The 18,507-nt window shown below is 52.8% G+C and overlaps 2 protein-coding genes across 4 annotated transcripts; both read right to left on the bottom strand.

Moving 5' to 3' along the window:
• Positions 1-962: 962 nt before the first annotated feature.
• Etv2 (ETS variant transcription factor 2) lies at positions 963-4,104 on the bottom strand. The gene is made up of 7 exons (XM_090322095.1): positions 3,735-4,104; positions 3,373-3,489; positions 3,194-3,280; positions 2,932-2,991; positions 2,229-2,774; positions 1,349-1,461; positions 963-1,163 (listed from the first exon to the last, which is right to left on the bottom strand). Exons 2-7 carry the CDS (start codon positions 3,440-3,442, stop codon positions 963-965), a joined length of 1,077 nt encoding a protein of 358 aa, XP_090178221.1. The 5' UTR covers positions 3,443-3,489; positions 3,735-4,104.
• A 4,160-nt stretch (positions 4,105-8,264) lies between these two features.
• Rbm42 (RNA binding motif protein 42) lies at positions 8,265-18,032 on the bottom strand. 3 transcript variants are annotated; one of them, XM_090322151.1, is made up of 10 exons: positions 17,804-18,032; positions 17,458-17,593; positions 16,064-16,148; positions 15,886-15,960; positions 14,607-14,669; positions 14,353-14,528; positions 13,076-13,408; positions 12,739-12,856; positions 8,600-8,794; positions 8,265-8,508 (listed from the first exon to the last, which is right to left on the bottom strand). In XM_090322151.1, the coding sequence occupies exons 1-10, from the start codon at positions 17,929-17,931 to the stop codon at positions 8,396-8,398; spliced, it is 1,422 nt and encodes a 473-aa protein (XP_090178277.1). In that variant the 5' UTR covers positions 17,932-18,032; the 3' UTR covers positions 8,265-8,395. The 3 variants fall into 3 exon arrangements, with proteins under 3 accessions (XP_090178277.1, XP_090178278.1, XP_090178275.1); XM_090322152.1 differs by having other exon boundaries at positions 14,353-14,507; positions 14,607-14,672; XM_090322149.1 differs by having other exon boundaries at positions 14,607-14,672.
• Positions 18,033-18,507: the final 475 nt, after the last annotated feature.

Raw genomic sequence — 18,507 nt, forward strand, 5'->3', positions numbered from 1 at the left:
TTTATCCCATACACAAAAAGCCAGAGTGCTGCTGTGGCTAAAAGTGGTAGAGTGCTAGCCTAGAGCAGAAATTCAGCCCAGTGCTCAGACCCTGAGTTCAAGCCCCAGGACTAGGGTGGTGGGGAGCTGGACGCCGATGGCTCATGCCTATAATTCTAGCTACTCAAGATGCTGAGGTTTGACATTCAAAGCTACCACGGCAGAAAAGTTCGTGAGAATCCTATTTCTAGTTGAACCGAGAAGGAAGGTGTGACTCCACTGGCGGAGCTCTATCCCGGAGAGCGCCCTGACCCTGAGTTCAAACCCCAGGACGCATGTGCGTGCACATGTTTGGAGCAGGTCTGATTCCTTGTTTGTGTGTGGGGGGCAGGGTTTGCCAGTCCAGGAGCTTGAACTCAGGGCCTGAGCACTGTCCTTGGGCTTTCTCAAGGCTAGAGATCTATCATTTGAACCACAGCATCACTTTTTTCTGTGTATATGATATGGATGAATCGAACCTAGGTCTTCGTGCATGCTTAGGAAAGCACTCTACCAGTAGGCTAAACCCCCGGTCCCAAGCACCAAGTCTTATGGTGTGTGGGTTTCATTCTTTTGCATGTCCTATCATATAATGGGCTCACCGTAGGTATGGGTCTTAGGATCACGCAGTACGAGTAGCTGGAAGCCAAGCATAAAGGTACCCTAGGCACCAGAAGGAAGGGACTTGAGCAAGTGGCAGTCAGGTGGCGATGGAGCCGGCGATGGGCGGCGACGGGCGGGACTGGCAGCCCTCACTCCCTGGGTCACTGACAAGTGACCCAGGCTCAAGGAAGAAAACAGACAAGCGTTCAGATGGCTGGGTCTTGGTGGTGGGAGCCCAATTCCTAAATTTTGGGATAGCACGTTTGGCTTCCGGGCGGGTTCAGGCGGAGGGAAAGATGAAGACACACAGACGAGACGAGGTTTGGATGACTATTTTATTATTACTGGGTTTCTGTTCCCTGCCTCTCCCCAGCGCCCTCGGGCCAGGCCAGGCCGGGCACACGGCCCCCAAAGCGGTATGTGTACTTGCGCCCACCGCTCTTGAGCACGATGTCACGGCGGTAATAGTATCGCAGACCTCGGCTCAGCTTCTCGTAGTTCATGCCGGGCTTCCTCTTGCGCTCTCCCCACAGCCGAGCCACCTAGGGCGGAGACCGAGGGGGTGGGGCTTAGTCGGTGGGCGTGGCGGGCGGGCGTGGGGGCGGGGCCTCGGGCATTCGAGCCCGGGGAGACCCTGCTGGAGCCCGGCCTGGAGAAGGGGAGCCTGGGGGCGGGACTAGGTTGGGCTGGGCGGGACTTGGCGGTCCAGGCAGGGGAGCTGTCCCACCTCCTTGGGGTCGCACAGCTGGAACTCGCGGCTATTGCCAGTCCAACGGATGCAGCTGCTACGTGCCTCGTCGTGGAGCAGCTCCAAGAGAAACTGCCACAGCTGAATGGGACCTGCAGGGCACAGACCGGTGTGTGAACACCCAGGCCTGTCTATTAACCTTAGGAGACAGGCTCCTTCCCCTCGAAGGTTTATAGACAGATCTAGGTCTTGTCGACCTGGGACCTAGGAATCTGGATCTCGCCATCTTCGAGGATCCACGAGTTCAAATCCCTCCATATAAGAGAACCAAGGGGGCTGGGGATGTGGCGCTGCGTGTTAAGAGTGCTTGCCTAGCAAGCATAAATCCCAGGGTTCCATTCCTCAGGCTGGAAATGGTAAGAGTACTAGCCTTGAGCAAAAAGCTCAGGAACAGTACCCAGGTCCTGAGTTCAAGACCCAGGACTGGGAGGGGGAGGAGGAGGAGAGAGCGAGAGAGAGAGAGAGAGAGAGAGAGAGAGAGAGAGAGAGAGAGAGAGAGAAGAGAGAAGAGAGAAGAGAGAAGAAAGAAAGAGGGAGGAGAGACCTAAGAGTCAGCCTCAGACAACCTAGGCGTCCAGGTTCCCGTATAGATTTAGGGGTTCGGGACATGACCCCACCTCAGATACCCAGGGCATCTGAACTTCCTCTCACCTAATCTAGGAGTCCTCCCTAGAAAAGCATTTGTGCCTCAGCTGTCTTGCCCCGCCCGTCTCCAGCTCCAGGGACCTAGGCCACTCCCACAGCCAGCAGTTTTCCAAACCACACCCCTTCACATATTGGCCACGCCCCTGGCGCTTTAGGCCCCGCCTCCTTGCTTTCCTCCCTTGCTCCCCTTTGAAAATCTTCACGGGTCCCTCACCTCGATTCGTTTTAGGGTGACGAGCTAAGATGGCACGGTCCTTTGGCTGCCTCGGTTCAGAGGGAAGAGCTGAACTCTGGAACCCCGTGGAAGAGAGGCCGCAGTCCGCAGGCAGCAGCCCGGGATTCCACGAAGTGCTACAGTCCGAACCCTCAGGCCCAGCCCAAGAAATGGTACAGTCCGCGCGAGGGTCTCCACCGAGGCCCCTCTCCCAGCAGGCGGCACCGTTGGGGTTCGCAGGAGAGTCCCAACTGGCGACGCTCCAGGCGGTCTGCTCGAGTGGCCCGGGGGCTCCCGCCGCAGGGGCGCAGTCCTGGCCCCCACTGGAACCAGCGTAGGGGGCAGGGCCTTCGGCAGAAGGGGCGTGGCCATGTAAGATCGAGGCGGGGCTATGGCGGAGAGCCGAGTCTACGCCAGAAGGGGCGTGGTCGTGGCACCGAGGGGCGGGGCCCGCAGTCTGAGGGGTGGGACTCCAGGGATCCCAGGCGTCGTAGACCAAGTCTGTCCAGTCTCCTCCGGACCACGGAAGGGCTTGAGCAGGGGCCTCTGTGAGGAGCACGAACCCCAGACGAGTAAGACACAGATGTCCTTGTCCCCCACTCTCGGGGGTTGTTTTGTGCCCTGGCCTCTTGGATCCCGGAGCTCCCGGATCCAGCCCCATGCCACCGTGAAGACCACCCCCTCTTCCCACACACTTACTTACCTGCCCCCCAAGGAGCTTCGGGGTGCGGTAGCGCAGGACTCCGGTCCACTTCTGGGAAGCCTAAGAGGGATGATTTTGCAGCTGAGTTTTAGGAAGGGTGTGAGTAATGGATTCGAGTCTCCTCCATCACTCCCTCCCCCCCAGCCACCAGGGTCTGGGAGTCATGTATTTAGGACCCAGGAACTCTTTTCAATCTCTGGGGTTCGGGCATGTCCCCTCACCCCCATCCCAGCACCCAGAGGTCCCACAGCCTGGCAGCCACCTTTCCATGATGTCTCCGCTGTCGGTGCATTCCCTTGCAACTCCAAGTCAGGGAAATAAAAGCCAAATTCGGTTGCTTCTGCAGGCACTGGGGGACATGAAGGCAGGGTCAGGGGTCAGCTGAGACATTTCCCTTCCAGCCCTGTCAAACACCTACTGTGCCAGCCTCTTGTCACCTACCCAGTCCTGACAGCTTGCTCCCCGGGGGAACTTCCTGGGATGGCACCTCATCCCAAAGCCATAGATCCATGGGTGCGCGTGCTGAAGGTCCCAGGGAGGGAAAACGTCCTAAGGGCACTGAAAGAGTTTGTGACATTTGGGGACCCTCGAAGTCTGGACCCCAGCATCAGTTTCCCTCAGACCTCAGGAGTCCTGACTTCTCTCTTCCCCCAGGAGCCTGGGGGCCCTTCTTCCCCAGTCCCCCCTTTTCCCTGACCCAGGAGTGCAGGCTTCCCCCCACCCCAATCCCCAACTCCCCTAGCCCAGGGCTTTCCTAACCCAGACATCCCAGCATCCATCCAGGACCCCAGTTCATGGCTCACCTCTGGCCGGTTCCTCTGTCCCTAGGCTGGGGTCTCAGCCCCATTTCATACCATGCACCCCCTCCCCGGGGCCCTGAGGAGGAGGGGGGAATTTTCCGAGACGTCAGAGCTGGGGGTCGCCGGCTGGGTCAGGTTGCAGGGACCGGGGCGGGGCGGGCCACACCCCCCACCTCGGAGATGGGCCCTGGCCCCTCCTCTGGAGGAGTCTTAGGGCTGTGCGGCCGGGAGCAGAGGCGGGGAGCAGGGCTGGGGAGGGGGCAGATCGGGGGTAAAGGATTTTTTGATGGGGTCGTGGCGGTGGAATGAGGGACTGGAGAGACACGTTTTCTGTCTTGGGGATTTGATCCTGCGACATGGGGGAGGGGGTCCGGGGGTGGAGGGCCTGGGGTCAGCGGGGCTACACTGAGCTTATCGGCAACAGGAAGAGGGATTTCCGGCCAGATCCCCCCTCCTCCCCAGCGTCACCCTACGTCATAATCGCTGGGGGGGGGGTGTGGAGGGAAGGGGATCCTGAATCCTCTACCAGGCCCAGGGGGGAGGGGGTCCTGGAGCGGCTAGTGATGAGGATAATAAAACCAGGAACACCAACAACCGGAGAACGATTGTAAAAGCAACAGCTCACACACGTGTGTGTGTGTGTACACACCTGTGCTCATCCATATGTACACGCACACGCACATCTGTTTGTGCTGGTGATCCCGGGGCTTGCACGTCTGCTTTTTCACTCAGAGCTGGCACCACCACGTGAGCCACACAGCTCTACTTCCAGCTTTGTAAAAGCTGGTTGATGGAAGTCTCACCGCTTCTGGTCAGGCTGGCTTTGAACAGCCATGCTCAGATCTCAGCCTTCTCAGTAGCTAAGATTATAGGCCTGAGACACCAGTGCCCCAGCTGTAACAGTTCATACACAGGTGTTTACTTCAGGATCTTCTAAGAGAGATACTGTTTTATCTCTGTTACAAAGGGGGAAACTGAGGCATGCCAAAATCTCTTTCTCTCCCAAGCCCAACGTCATTCTGTGTTATAATAGTTTGGGGACAATTCAGAAAAATCTGAGTTATAAATTGAACCTGAAATAACACGTGCAGTAATTTTCTTGTGTTTGAGAGTGGAGAGAGATGAAAGATATTTCTCTTTGAAGTAAAAAGATGAAAATTTAGGTATGAACAAGAAAAAAAAATTTTGTCTTTGCTGTTTTTCTTTTTGCCAGTCCTGGGGCTTGAACTCAGGATCTGGGCACTGTCCTTGAGCTTTCTGTGTATGTGGTTCTGAGGAATTGAACCCAAGCTTCATGTATGCTAGGCAAGAACTCTACCATTAGGGCATGTTCCTGTCTTCTTTTTGTCTTATTTGTTCATTTATCTGTCTTTGGGAGGGTAAGTGATGAGCACAGAAATGGAGGGACAAAGGTGAACAAATCCAGTAGACAAAGGTGAACAAATGCAGTACACACTGTGGGAAATGAACTATACAACTTGTAGATGGGGATGGGAGGGAAAAACTGGGAGAGCGCGAGGGGAGGGACGACATGGAACAAAAAGAAATGTGCTCACCTGGGTGCCAGTAGCTCACGCCTGTCATCCTAACTACTCAGGAGGCTGAGATTTGAGGATCACGGTTCAAAGCCAGCCTGAGCAGTAAAGTCCCTGAGACTCTCATCTCCAATAAACTACTCAGAAAAAAAAAAAATTGGAAGTGGCACTGTGGCTGAAGTGGTAAAGCCTTAGCCTTGAGCAAAAGCAGCTCAGGGGGCCAGGAGCGTGGCCTGGTGGTAATACACTCGACTAGCATGTAAGAAGCCCTGGGTTCAATTCCCTGGAACCATATGCACAGAAAAAGCTGCAAGTGGTGCTGTGGCTCAAGTGGCAGAGTGCTAACTTTGAGCAAAAAGTATCCAAGGACAGTGTCCAGGCCCTGAGTTCAAGCCCCAGGATGGGCAAAAAAAAAAAAAAGACAGCCCAGGGACAGAGTCTAAGCCCAGAATTCAAGCCCCAGGACTGGCACAAAAAAAGTGTGTGGGGTGGGAAGATGGGGGCTGAAGGCAAGGCGTGTCCCAAGTAGTAAAGTGTTTGCCCAGCAAGTATGAAGCCCTGAGTTCAAATTCTAGTACCATTGTGTTGAAAATGAACTGTACAACTTATGGGAGGGGACGGAAGGAAAAAACTGGGAGAGAGTGAGGGAAGGTGTGATACCATGCAAAAAGAAAAGCACTCTTTACTGTAACTTCTCCATCCATCCCCTTTATAATAACTTTGAAAAATTCAAATACTAACAAAAACCAAAAAATATATGGCTCGTGCCTATACTTTCTAGCTCTTCAGGAGTTTGAGATCCAGCCAGGCAGAATAGTCTGTGTGACACTCATCTCTAATTAAGCAGTAGAAAGCCAGAACTGGAGCTAGATGACTCAAGTGAGAGTGTGCCAGCCTTGAGTGAAAAAGTTAAGAGTCAGTGCTCAGGTTCTGAGTTCAAATCCCAGTACCAACACAAACCACCAAAAGCAAAAGGATACCAAGCACCAAAACAATAACAACAACAACACATACATACAAATATACACAAAATGAGCCAGTTGGGATTGAAGTTGGTCCAGTATGTAGGGAGTCACCGAACTCTGGGTACTATCTACCCATTTACCCAGCATCCTGAAGTTAGTCCTGGCTTCCCTGCCCTAGCTGAGCCTATGTCTCCTATCCCAGAAGCTGCTTTCCTTCTCTAGCTGGGATCCCCAGCTCTGGCTGTTTTAGGTCTCAGTTCCTCCCTTCTTTGTGTGGTTCTGCTCAAGGTTAGTGATCTACCACTCTGAGCCACAGCTCTACTTCTGGTTTTCTGGTGGTTCATTTGAGAGGAGTCTCATGGCCTTTTTTTTTTGGGGGGGGGGGTTGGCTTTGAATTGAGATCCACAGATCTCAGCCTCCTGAGTAGCTAGGATGACAACAGGAGCTACCAGCACCAACTTCTTCCCATCTTTTTTTGTGTGTCTCTTCCATCCACCTCTCCATTCTGGGGGTTGTGCTGTGTGAGCCTCTCTATCCATTTGTCTCTCCTTGTCCCCTGTCCTCAGTGAGACTCCCATAGACTCAGGGAACCTTGTATATGCTTCTGTTTTCTGGAATCCTCTTCCCATCTCTCCTCTTGCTCTTCTGATTTTAGGGAACCCAGTTCATGTAGGGAAAGCTAGGGATGGGGAAGGGGAATTGTGAGTCCTGGACTCCATGGGCACGCCAGGTGGCAGGGAGTCAAAGGGCATTTCCTGCCAGGGTGGGAGGTCCTTTTCCCTGACCAGACTGGAAAATGTGACGTCACAGAGGGGGCAGTAAAGGCGCAGGGGGAGGGGGAGAAGAGCAGGCACAGGGGAAATCTGATACCTCTCCTGGGTGATCTGTCCAGCTAGGTCTTACCTTTCCCATCCTCAGGATCCCCAAATCCTCAACTTATTCCTCCCATTAACCCGGGGTTCCGATGGCTGCCTACCCTAGGGGAGACCCTAACCCATTTCTCTCCAGCACAGGGATGGTCGCAGGCCTTTTTTTTTTTTTTTTTTTGGCTGGTCCTAGGGCTTGAACTCAGGGCGTAGACACTGTCCTTGAGCTTTCTCATGTGAGCCACAGCACCACTTCGAGCTTTTTCTGTGTATGTGGTACTGAGGAATCCATCCCAGGACTTCATGCATGCTAGGCAAGCACTCTACCACTAGGCTATGCTGTCAGCCCCTGGGATCTTTTTCTAAAGCGCACACCTGTGATGCCAGCCCTTGTTTACTTCCTGAGGTTCTGTAACTGGGCTCTGGGCAAGGCCTAGGTATGGCATTCAAAGGTCCTGTGTGGACACCTCTCAAAGGGGCACAGGCAACCCCAGAGCTCAGAGATGTGCGGTGGCAGAGTGCAGAGGCTGAGAGACAGACACCTGGACACAAGATGCTGGTAAGTAGACACTATCCACAGCGGTGGCCTGGGGCATGGCAGAGTACAGACCCACAAGGAGACCTGTAGGTCAGCTCCCACACACATCCTGACCACCTTGACGGGGGACCACAAGCACTAAGGAGATGGCCCAGAGTCTGGGTGACACAGAACCCCCTTGGGTTTGCTCAGGGCTGGAGGGGTATGGATGTGACCTGAGCCTCAGCATTTTCAGGTCTACCCAACCCAAAGGCAGGTTCAACTGGGCCACATTGGGCTGGCACTTGAGGTGGTAAGAGGGGGGTGGAAATGTGGCTTAGTGGTAAAGTGCTTGCCTAGCATACATGAAGCTCTGGGTTCAATTACTCTGTACCACATAAACAGAAAAAGCTTCAAGTGGCACTGTGGCTCAAGTGATAAGAGTGCTAGCCTTGAGCAAAAGAAACTCAGGGACAGCGCCCAGGCCCTGCGTTCAAACTCCAGGACTGGTAAAAAACGAAAGGTGGCAAGGAAAGGAAAGAGGCGGGGCCACGCTCTGGGGCTCAGGAATGCACATCTGAGGCTGCCCACACTGGGGGTGAGAGAAGGCGGAACCCCAGCCCAGAGTGCATGAAAGCCAGCCAGGGAATGGAAACGAACATAACTTTATTGAAACTGCTTTGGGGGGGTGGGTGAACAGCTGGGGGGGACTGTGGGGAGGAGCCAGCACTGTGGGGCGGAGTCAGCACTGTGGGGAGGAGCCAGCCCTGGCCACAGACCCTATCTGAGGCCCAGCTTCTTCTTTTCCTTCTGCTTTTTGCGGACCACATCCAGGTTCCGGTCCTTCCACATGCTCTTGCGAAGCTTGATGGGTCTCGAACCCACGTACTTCCCTGTGGAAATGAAGAGTTCCAGGTTAGCCTTGGGGGTGGGGATGGGGGATCAGATTGAGGCTGGATGTCCCCAAGGGGCGGCTTTGCCCACCATTCATTTCCCGCATGGCGCGGACGTAGTCACTGGGGTCCTTGAAGCTGACGAAGCCGTAGCCCTTGGTCTTGCCCGTGCGCTTGTCCCGGATCACCTTGGCCTTCAGGAAGGACGGGAAGCGGCTGAAGGCGCGAGCCAAGATGTCGTCGTTCACCTCGTTGCCCAGGTCCCCGCAGAAGATCCGGAAGTCGTCTGGGATTGGGAGAGAGACCACAGGATGCACATGGTGGCCCAGGGTCCATGCTGTCTGATGTCCCTGCTCTCTGGGCCACCCATTCTCTCCTCCCCACCATCCTCCATTCTCAACAGGTGCCCCCAGGTACCCCGCTGAGCACCTGGTGGGGGCGGGGCTCACACGTGGAGGCCCCCAGCCCCTTCCCAGCAGGCTCAGCTGCCCAACTCCACCGGCAGGAGCAGGAGGCGGCAGGGAGCACACATCTGGCTCCCGATTCGTCATTTGGTTTTATTTTGGTACTGGTTACCGGGCTTGACTTCAGGGCTTAGGTGCTTGCCCCTTGGCTTTATTTCTTCAAGCTGTGGAGAGCCACAGCCCCACGTCCAGATGTTTTGAGGGGTGGTTGGACATTAAACGTCTCAAGTCCACTCTTGATCCATTTAGTCCACTTCACTCACAACAAAGAAAGGTTTTTGAGGATTATTAGTTTTGAAGCCAGCCTAGCCAGAAAAGGTATGAGACTCTCATCAATCAAGTAGGAAAACCCTGGTACTAACACTGACTAGGGAGGCATAACTCTAACCCCAGTCCTTGGAGGGTTGAGACATCAGGATTTTGAGTTCAAGGCCAGCTTGGGTTACATAGCCACATGGATCTTTAAAAAAAAAAAAATAGGCAGGGGCCTCGGAGATCTCTGAGGATCAAGTGTAAGAGTGCTTGCCTAGCATGCACAAGGACCTGAATTCAATCTCTAGTACCACAGAGCAGAAAGCAAAAAATTAGAATAAAACAAAATATATTCTTATTTGAGAGCCTGGGGTGGTAGTGCAGAATATCCATAATAGAATTTTTCTCTCTTTTTTTTTTTTTTTTTGTGGGTCATGGGGCTTGTACTCGGCCTGGATGCTGTCCCTGAGCTCTTTAGCTCAAGGCTACCACCCTACTCTTGAGCCAAGTCCCACTTCCTGTTTTCTAGAGGTTAATTGGAGATAAGAGTCTCAGGTCCTTTTGTGCCTGGGCTGGCTTTGAACCTTAGCCTCCTGTGTAGCTAAGATTACACCATAATGGAAATTTTGAGGCAACTGGGGAAACGACTATAAATAGAATAATTAATCCTGGCCCAATAATTCTATCTCCTCAAGAAGCTGGCAGACAAAGCTGCCAGATGTGGTGCTGTGGCTTAAATGGTAGAGTGCTAACCTTGAGGAAAGCCCAAGGACAGTGCTCAATCCTTGAGTTCAAGCCCCAGATGGCAAAGATGAGAGAGAGTGAGAGAGCGCGAGAGCGAGAGCACCAGAAATGACTCTGAGCACTAGTGCCTCAGTCCTGTCATCCTGGCTACTGAGGAGGCCGAAATCTGAGGTTTGTGGCTCAAAGCCAGCTGGGGCAGAAAGTCTGTGAGACTCTTATTTCCAATAAACTACTCAGAAAAAAGCCAGAAGTGGTACTGTAGCTTATGTGGTAAAACACTAGCCTTGACAAAAAAAAAAAAGAAAAAAGAAAAAGCCAGAAGTATGGCTTAAGGCTCAAGTGGTAGGGCATGAGTTGTGAGTGAAATAGCAGAGAAAGAACAGAGGCTCTGGGTTGGGAGTGTGGCTTAATGGTAGAGTGCTTGCCTGAAGTGGTAGCATACATGAAGCCCTGGGTTCCATTCTGTGTACCACATACACAGAAAAAGCCAGAAATGGCACTATGGTTCAAGTGGCAGAGTGCTAGCCTTGAGCAAAAGAAGCTCAGGGACAGTGCCCAGGCCCTGAGTCCAGTCCCAAGCACTAACAAAAAAGAGTGGGGGCCCTATGTTCAAGCCCCAGTATAGGCACCAAAAATATGAATAAAGCCTCAGTGTTGCTATTATTTTCTTAGCTATAATAATGTATTAAGATACAGAAAATGTCTCTCTTAAGGATGAATACTGGGGTTGGGGGAAGTAAAGTAGTAATTTCACTAATAACTTGTATCACAATAAAAAAAAGCCAACAGTAAGGGCTGGGAATCAAGCCCAATGGTATGAAGTCCTGTGTTCCATTCCTGGCAACAAAAACAACCGAAAAACAGATAGGTGCAGCAAGAACGGGGAATATTGACCTATGGGTAGTATAATGCTCAGGAAGTCTTCCTGGTACATGATGGGACAGACATATATACTATTGTATATATGACACTATCTGAATATATTAATAATTGTGTATGGTTACTAATATTGTTCATGGTTTCATTAATATCTAAACAGTCCTTGACAATAAATGGGTTCTTTTTGAAAGAAGGAATATAGGGCCAGGAGTTTGACCTAGTGGTAGAATGCTTGCCTAGCATGCACAAAGACCAGGGTTTGATTCCTCAGTACCACATACATAGAAAAAAGCTGGAAATGGTACTGTGGCTCAAGTTGAAGAGCTCTAGCCTTGAGAAAGCCAAAGGACAATGCTCAGGCCCTCAGTTCAAGCCCTAGGACTGGCCAAAAAAAAAAAAAAAGGAGGGCCGAGAGTTTGGCCTAGTGGTAGAGTGCTTGCCTAGCATGCACGAAGACCAGAGAGTTTGGCCTAGTGGTAGAGTGCTTGCCTAGCATGCACAAAGACCAGAGAGTTTGGCCTAGTGGTAGAGTGCTTGCCTAGCATGCACGAAGACCCGGGTTTGATTCCTCGGTACCACATACGTAGCAAAAAGCCGGAAGTGGTGCTGTGGCTCAAGTGGTAGAGCTCTAGCCCTGAGAAAATCCAGGGACAGTGCTTAGGCCCTGAGCCCAAGCCTAGGACTGGCCAAAAAAAAAAAGGAGTACAAGTGAATAAGTACAGAGTCTAGGAGGTAGATAGGATGTTTAAACTGTGCTATTCTGAGATTAAACTTTCTTTTCTCTTTTTTTGTCAGTCTTATGGCTTGAACTCTGGGCCTGAGTGCTGTCCCTGAGCTCTTCAGCTCATGGCTACTGTTCCTTTTTTCCCTTTTGTCTCCATTTCTTTGTGCCCTTTTGTGCCCAAGTTGGCTTTGGGCTGGCTTTGAACCTCAATCCTTAGATCTCAGCCTCCTGAGTAGCTAGGATTACAGGTGTGAGCCACCACTGGGCTAGAACCTGAGACTCTTATCTCCAATTAACCTTTAGAAAATGGGAGTGAGGCTTGGCTCAAGGGTAGGATGGTAGCCTTGAGCTAAAGAGCTCAAGGATAATGCCCAAGCCCAGAGGTCGGGCAGTAGCCTTGAGCTGAAGAGCTCAGGGACAGCGCCCAGACCAAGTTCAAGCCCCATGACCCACCAAAAACAAGTCTCATGGGCTTTAGTGCCTGGGCTTGCTTTGAACTACAATCCTCAGATCTCAGCCTCCTGAGTTGCTAGAGTTACTGACATGAGCCATCATGCCTGGCTTAAACTTTTCTCATAAACAGTCGAGGGATGGGTGCCCATGGCTCATGCCTGTAATCCTAACTACTCAGGAAGCTGCAATCTGCCTGGATTTCAGGCCAGCCTAAGTAGTAAGCTCAATTGAGACTCTTACCTCTAAAAATCTACTCAGAAAAAGCAGTGCTGTGCTCAAGTGGTAAGAGTGCCAGCCTTAGAAGAAGCTGAGGGTCAGTGCTCAGGCCCCTGAGTTCAAGCCCCAGGACCAGCAAATTAAAACCAAAAAAAGGTAGAGGGAGGTCTGGGCGCAGTAGTATGCACCTGTATTCCCAGCTACAAAGGAGGCAGAAGGAAGAGGATCTCTGTACAAGTTGTCCCAGGCCAAAGGCAAAAACATACTAAAAAAAAATTAAAGCAAAAGCAAAATGTACTCCAGGCTCTGCACTGATAAGCCCCACCCCAGGACCAGATGGGAGGAAAGAAAGCCAGGCCCTCCATGTTTGGACAGCAAGTGGCCGCAGGCCTGCGGTGCCATGGCCTCCCCTAGGTTCTAGCCTCTGGCTGGAGGAGATCAGCGCTTGGACCTGGGGAATGGAGCTCCCAAGGGGGAGCCCGCAGTGCAGCCGCTTACCAGCGTCCCACTCGAGCAGGCTGGGGTCCTCCCAGCTGCTCCCCGCTGCCGTGCGGATGCACCGCTTTAGCTTCTCTGGCTTCCCTTTCTTCTTGTCCTCGCCCAGAGGCTCTGGGACCTGTGGAGGAAAGGAAAAGGGCAGAAGGGCTGGGTGCTGTCCTGTCCCACTGCTTGGCCCGCTGGCCCTGGTGACTACAAGGAGTAGATGTGATTCTAGGAGGGGGTTTGCATCTGCCTCCTCCCTGCCTCTGGACAGGACCAGGTGGTCTGGGTGAGGGTTCCAGGTTTTGGTCTGCCGCCCCACCCCTCTCATCTCTCCCAGCTGGTCCCGACTTACCTCCAGAGCCATGAGGCCAGGTGGAGGTTCAGGCCGCGGAGGCCGGGGTCGGGGGCGCAGGGACAGGAGCTCTGGGATGCGCAGAGGAGGTAATAGACCCCGCACCACCTCCAGCGGGAGAGGCAGGGGCTCGGGTTCAGGCAGCGGCATGGCCAGGGCCAGGGGCAGACTGGGCCCAATGACCGCAGGGCCTGCCGGAGCTCCTCCGGGCCCGACAGCCACCGCTGCAGTGGCTTCCTCCAGCCCAGCTGCCGCTGCCACCACTGCCTCTTCCTTCTCTTTCAGGCCCAACCCCAGGCCTAGGCCTAGCTCTCGGGGTGCTGCTGGCTCCTCCTGTGGGAAAAACAGGAGGACATGAGGCGGGGAGGGGGCAGGCCTCAGGCTCTGATCTTCCTTCCATTCCCATCCCATCCAACAAAGCAAGGGCCTGGGAGCCAAGACAGGTGAGCATGGAAGTCTCCAGTCAGCCAGAAACAGAGACAGGAGAGCTGGACATATGGACTGACATCAGGAGAGATGGAGGAGGGGGGAGGAGGGGAGGACAATCAAAAACTAGAGACAGAGAATCAGAAACACACCCCCAGCATGGGCTTTGGTTAAGTGTGATAGCACAGCCCTGCCATCCCAGTACTTGAAAAGCTGACATAAGAAAATAAGAGATTTCTAGATTAGCCCAAGCTATACAGCAAGACCCTATCAATAATCACAACAAAGATTTGGTCATAAAAAGGAAAGACAACTGGACAGGCATCTGTGGCTTACACTCCCGTAGTTCTAGCCACTCAGGAGGCTGAGATCTGAGGATTGCAGTTCAAAGCCAGCCTGGGGGGCCAGGAGTTTGGCTCAGTGGTAAGAGTGCTTGCCTAGCATGCATGAAGACCCAGGTTCAATTCTTGGTACCACATACATAGAAAAAGTCGGAAGTAATGCTGTGGCTCAAGTGGTAGAGCTCTAGCCCTGAGACAGCCCAAGGACAGTGCTCAGGCCCTGACTTCAAGCCCCGGGGTTGGCAAAAAAACAAAACAAAGCAAAACAAAGCCAGCCTGGGCACAAAATCCATGAGACTCTTATCTGCCATTAACCACTAGAAACTGGAAGTGGCTTAAGTAGTAGAGTGCTAGCCTTGAGCTAAAGAGCTCAGAGACAGTGCCCAGGCCCAGAGTTCAAGCTCCACAACTGACCAAAAAAAAAAAAAAAAAGGGAAAGACAGAGGTTTAGTAAAGAAAAGCAGTCAGGGAAAAGCAGACTGGCTCATAGCCCATGAGTGCTGTACTCACCAGGGGAGGCCTGAGGGCAGCCATGGAGCCCAGGGGAGGCCCTGGGGCCCGAGCCATTGGTGGCAACATCATGGGTGGTCCAGGAGGCCCAGGCAGAGGAGGTCCTACGAGAGCCTGGTGTGGAGCCCGAAGAGCCATTGGACGGGGACCCCCAGCTGCAGAAGCGAGAGCAGAATCTGTCAGGGTGTTAGCGGGATGGTCGCAGGGCTAGGGGAGGAAGTGGTACAATAGGGAAGATGGCCCTGGCCCCTCACCTGCTCGCTGCAGCACATGGGGGACGAAGGCTGGACGCAGGATTGGGGCCCTCTGAGGGGCTACTGCTGTGGAGAGATGAAGGCTGTGTCACAGGAGGCAGGCACACTTGGGATAAAGTGTGGGTGGGGAGGTACCTTCCCTTCTGTGAGATGTGGGGTCTTGCCATTGGTCTAGTTGACCTGTGGTGGGGCCAGTCCTGTGGTGGACAATGTAGGGACCCACCACACAGCAAGTACAAGGGAGCACACAGGTCTCCAGATCTCCAGAGGGACAGCCCTGAGGTTGGGGCTGGACTGGGAGCAGAGAGCCCAGGCAGAGAAATCTGAGCCAGCAGAAGAAGGAAAGGCCAGGAAGCTGTCAGAGCTCAGGGGAGCCTTCTAACGCTGCCAGTGAATCCAATTTTTTTTTTTTTTGGTGGGGGGGGGGAGTCATATGTGCTGAGATCTGAAGGATAATGGGGTCAGGCAGAGAGTGTGTGGAAATGTCCCAGCAAGGAGAATGTAAGGAATGCCTTCCTCCTGCTTTAGTCTGGTAGGACTGGACTGGCACAGGGGAAATGGGGCTGCAAGGGTACCGGGCATCTCAGCACAACCATCTAGACTACATGGTGTCCCTCTGAAGGACCTAGGGAAGCACAGGACTGAGAGTGGCCAGAGTGACTGGGCTGGACTTGTATTTAGATCACAACTATAATGGAGATGTTAATGCTTCCAGATATCATTAGATTAAAAAAAAAGTAATAATAGGACTTATTAACATAATGAACAATTTCCCAGATTTACATCCCAATGAGAATACACATCCTTTTCATACATATGGGAGAGAAAAGTCCCAATGGACAGTATGTCACTATTACTTGAAGAGTTGGGGGTTAAGAAAGGCAAAGAATGGCCTGTGGACAGGACAAGTTGGAAAGTTATGGTTGAGAAACAAAAAGCACAAAGCATTGCTGGGGTGTCTCAGGAAAGTCAAGGGATCCTGGGTGGGTAGGTGGGACTGTAGGGATCCCTCTCTGCAAAGGAAGGGGTCACCAGGGGCTAACCATGAGCCTGGCACTTGCCCATCCCCTCATAAGAAGTCAATCATGCCTGCTGTGTGGCAGGAACCAGAGGTCTGCCCTCTGTAATGTCACAAGCTGATAACAAGTAAACGTTTGCATTTTATAAAGATGACAACACGAGGGTCGGGATAAATGGAGAAGAGAATTTAAGGCAGCCCAACTGGTAAGAGGCTGAAGCCTGCCTTAACACATGAGCCTGGTCCTGGCTCTGGACCTACCTGCTCGCCTGAGAAACATGGCTTCTCGAGCTTCTGGACTGTCCAGGTGACTCCGATCACCAGGGCCAAAGCCAACTGTTGGGATGGAAGAGACAAGGATGGTAAGAGGCAAGCCATGGACATTCCTTTTTCCACCCCACATCTGATCCTGACCCTCTCACCTTGTGTCTCAACTTACCTGGGCCCACAAAAGGAGGCCCCCCCACCATGGGAGGAACCACTGTGGCGGCGGCAGCTGCCCGGGCCTCCAGAGTCTGTTGGACCTGTGGAGAAAAGGCTTGGGGTGAGGGGCTTCACTCAGTGTCCTCCAGCAGAGACACAGACTTCTACCCTTAGCGCTCTGGTGTTCTTGCAGGGCTCAGCTGCCTGGTAAGGGAGGCTTTGAGACCAACTAAGGAAAGCTTCCTAGGTCTCTCCCAGTCTCAGGGACTCATCACCCTGCTTCATCACTTCCATAGCCCTCTGAAGTTAGGTGCGACCCACATACCATCCCAGCTCAACCCACCACTCCATCCAGTTTGTACTGTTAACCTTGGAGTTGAACAACCACTCAAAATCCTCAACAACTCCCCAAAACAGAAAAGGGTCAAGATTTTTATGGCAACCCATAGGGCCCTACTACAAGATTTGGCCTTCAGTACGTCTGCCTTTATCTCTACTTCCATTTCCATTCCACTTCAGTCACTGATCTCTCTATATTTTATTATTATTTATTTATTTTGTGGGTCATGTGTGTTGTCCCTGAGCTCTTCAGCTCAAGGGTATCACCCTACCCTAGAGCCACAGATCCACTTCCTGTTTTCTAGAGGTTAATTGGAGATAGAAGTCTCAGGTCCTTTTGTGTCCAGGCTGGATTTGAACCCTGATCCTCAGATCTCAGCTTCCTGAGTAGCAATCCCGCCCAGCACAGCCACTGATCTCTTGCTGTTCCTCAACTGTGCTGGTTATATGCCTGGCTCAGGGGCTGGGAACTGACAGTTTTCTGCTTGGAATGCTCATACCTCAGTCGTGAGCATAGTCTGACAACTCTTTTATGTATATAACATATGTATGTATGTATGTATGTACTGAGCTTTGAACTTAGGGTTTGGGAACTGTCCCTTGGCATTTTTTTTCACCTCAAGGCTATCGCTTGTGCCACAAAATCACTTCTAGCTTTTTTATGGCCCATGGAAGATAACTGTCTCAAAAATTTTCTCCAACTGTGAGCCTCAGACCTCAGTTTCCTGAGTAGAAGGATTACAGGAGTGAGCCACTGGCATGGACTTCCCTTTTTCTTACCACTAGTTATACAGAGATGATTATTGAGCACATGAAATTTGATCAATGAAAGTGAGGAACTATTTAAACTTTAGCGAACACTCAACAGAGAACGGAAAGTTTGCCGAACAAAATGTTCTAGCATGTAAGCTCCCCAAAGGATGCGATAGCTTAGTATGCTCAGCATCTCCAAACTTGACATATCTGTCATGTCAATGAACTAACAAGCCAAGAGCATCAAGGGCTCACTGAACACAAATGCTTGCTGAGGTTCAGACACTGTCCCCGCACTAACCCAAAGCTCGACCTTACCTGCTGGTACGTGTTGGTCGCAATAATTGGTCGGATCACAGGAGCTGCTGGGACCTGCATCGCATCTACTGTGGGCACCGTGGGCACCGCGGCTGGGATCCCTGTTATTGGAGCCCCCAGAACTTCCTGCTCGAATCTGGGGAGGGGAGGGAGGGCGCGAGTCAGGACAGATACAAAAGTAGGATCCCCTGCTGGGACTCCGGATACGTCGTGTTCCCATTCCTGTCCCTGCTCCCCCCACCCCCGATCCTCCCGAGGGTCCGCTCCCAGTGGAGCCGCCCGGAGGCTCCAGGCCGGGTAACTCGGTTCTGGGACGGCTTTTCGCACTTCTTCCCTCCGGCCTTACAGAGCCATCTCCGCCTCCATTTCCTTCAAACGCTCTTCTCCACTTTTTCCCGGAATGCCTCCACCAGGGCCTGGAACTACGGGTCCTCCTGTAACCGGGAGCCCCGGAGCTGGTCCCGCCCCAGCCATCGTTGCAGCCGTCGCAGTCGCTGCTACTACGGTCTCAGCTCCGCCACCGCCGCGGGATCGGCTTATCTACTCTCCACCTTCGACAGGGTGGGCGCCAGCGAATGACGTGGCAGCAAGCGACCGACGCGGTGCGTGACGCCATACGTTCTCGAACGCCGGCCAATCAGGCACGGGCACACCTTTAAGCCAATCAGAGCGCCGGAGAGGACGGAAGCACTCGCGCCAATCAGAGCTGTCCAGAGACATGGCCACGCCTTCCTGGAGGAAGGCGAGCTAAGGAGGCGAGAGAAGTCAGCTGCTCCCACCCCTGGCGTGGGATACCGGCCTTCGAGAACGCGGAGAAGTTCTGGAAGTTCTGGGTTCCCACTCCGGTCCCCGCGTGAAGTTTGTAAACACGCGGAAGTCCGGGCGCGGGGCGGGGTTGTGTCAAAGCTCAGAGGATGCGCCTGGCTCAGGCTTCCTGGAGGAAGTGAAGTGATATTCCATGACTGTTCTGGTGCGAGTCTTTGGCCTTGAACTCAAGGCTTGGATGCTGTTCCTGAATTTCTTTGCTGTAGGCTAACCACTCTGTACTGC

Source organism: Megascapheus bottae, chromosome 31, assembly GCF_031878675.1.
Source record: "Megascapheus bottae isolate mThoBot1 chromosome 31, mThoBot2.hap1, whole genome shotgun sequence".
Lineage (NCBI taxonomy): Eukaryota > Metazoa > Chordata > Mammalia > Rodentia > Geomyidae > Megascapheus > Megascapheus bottae.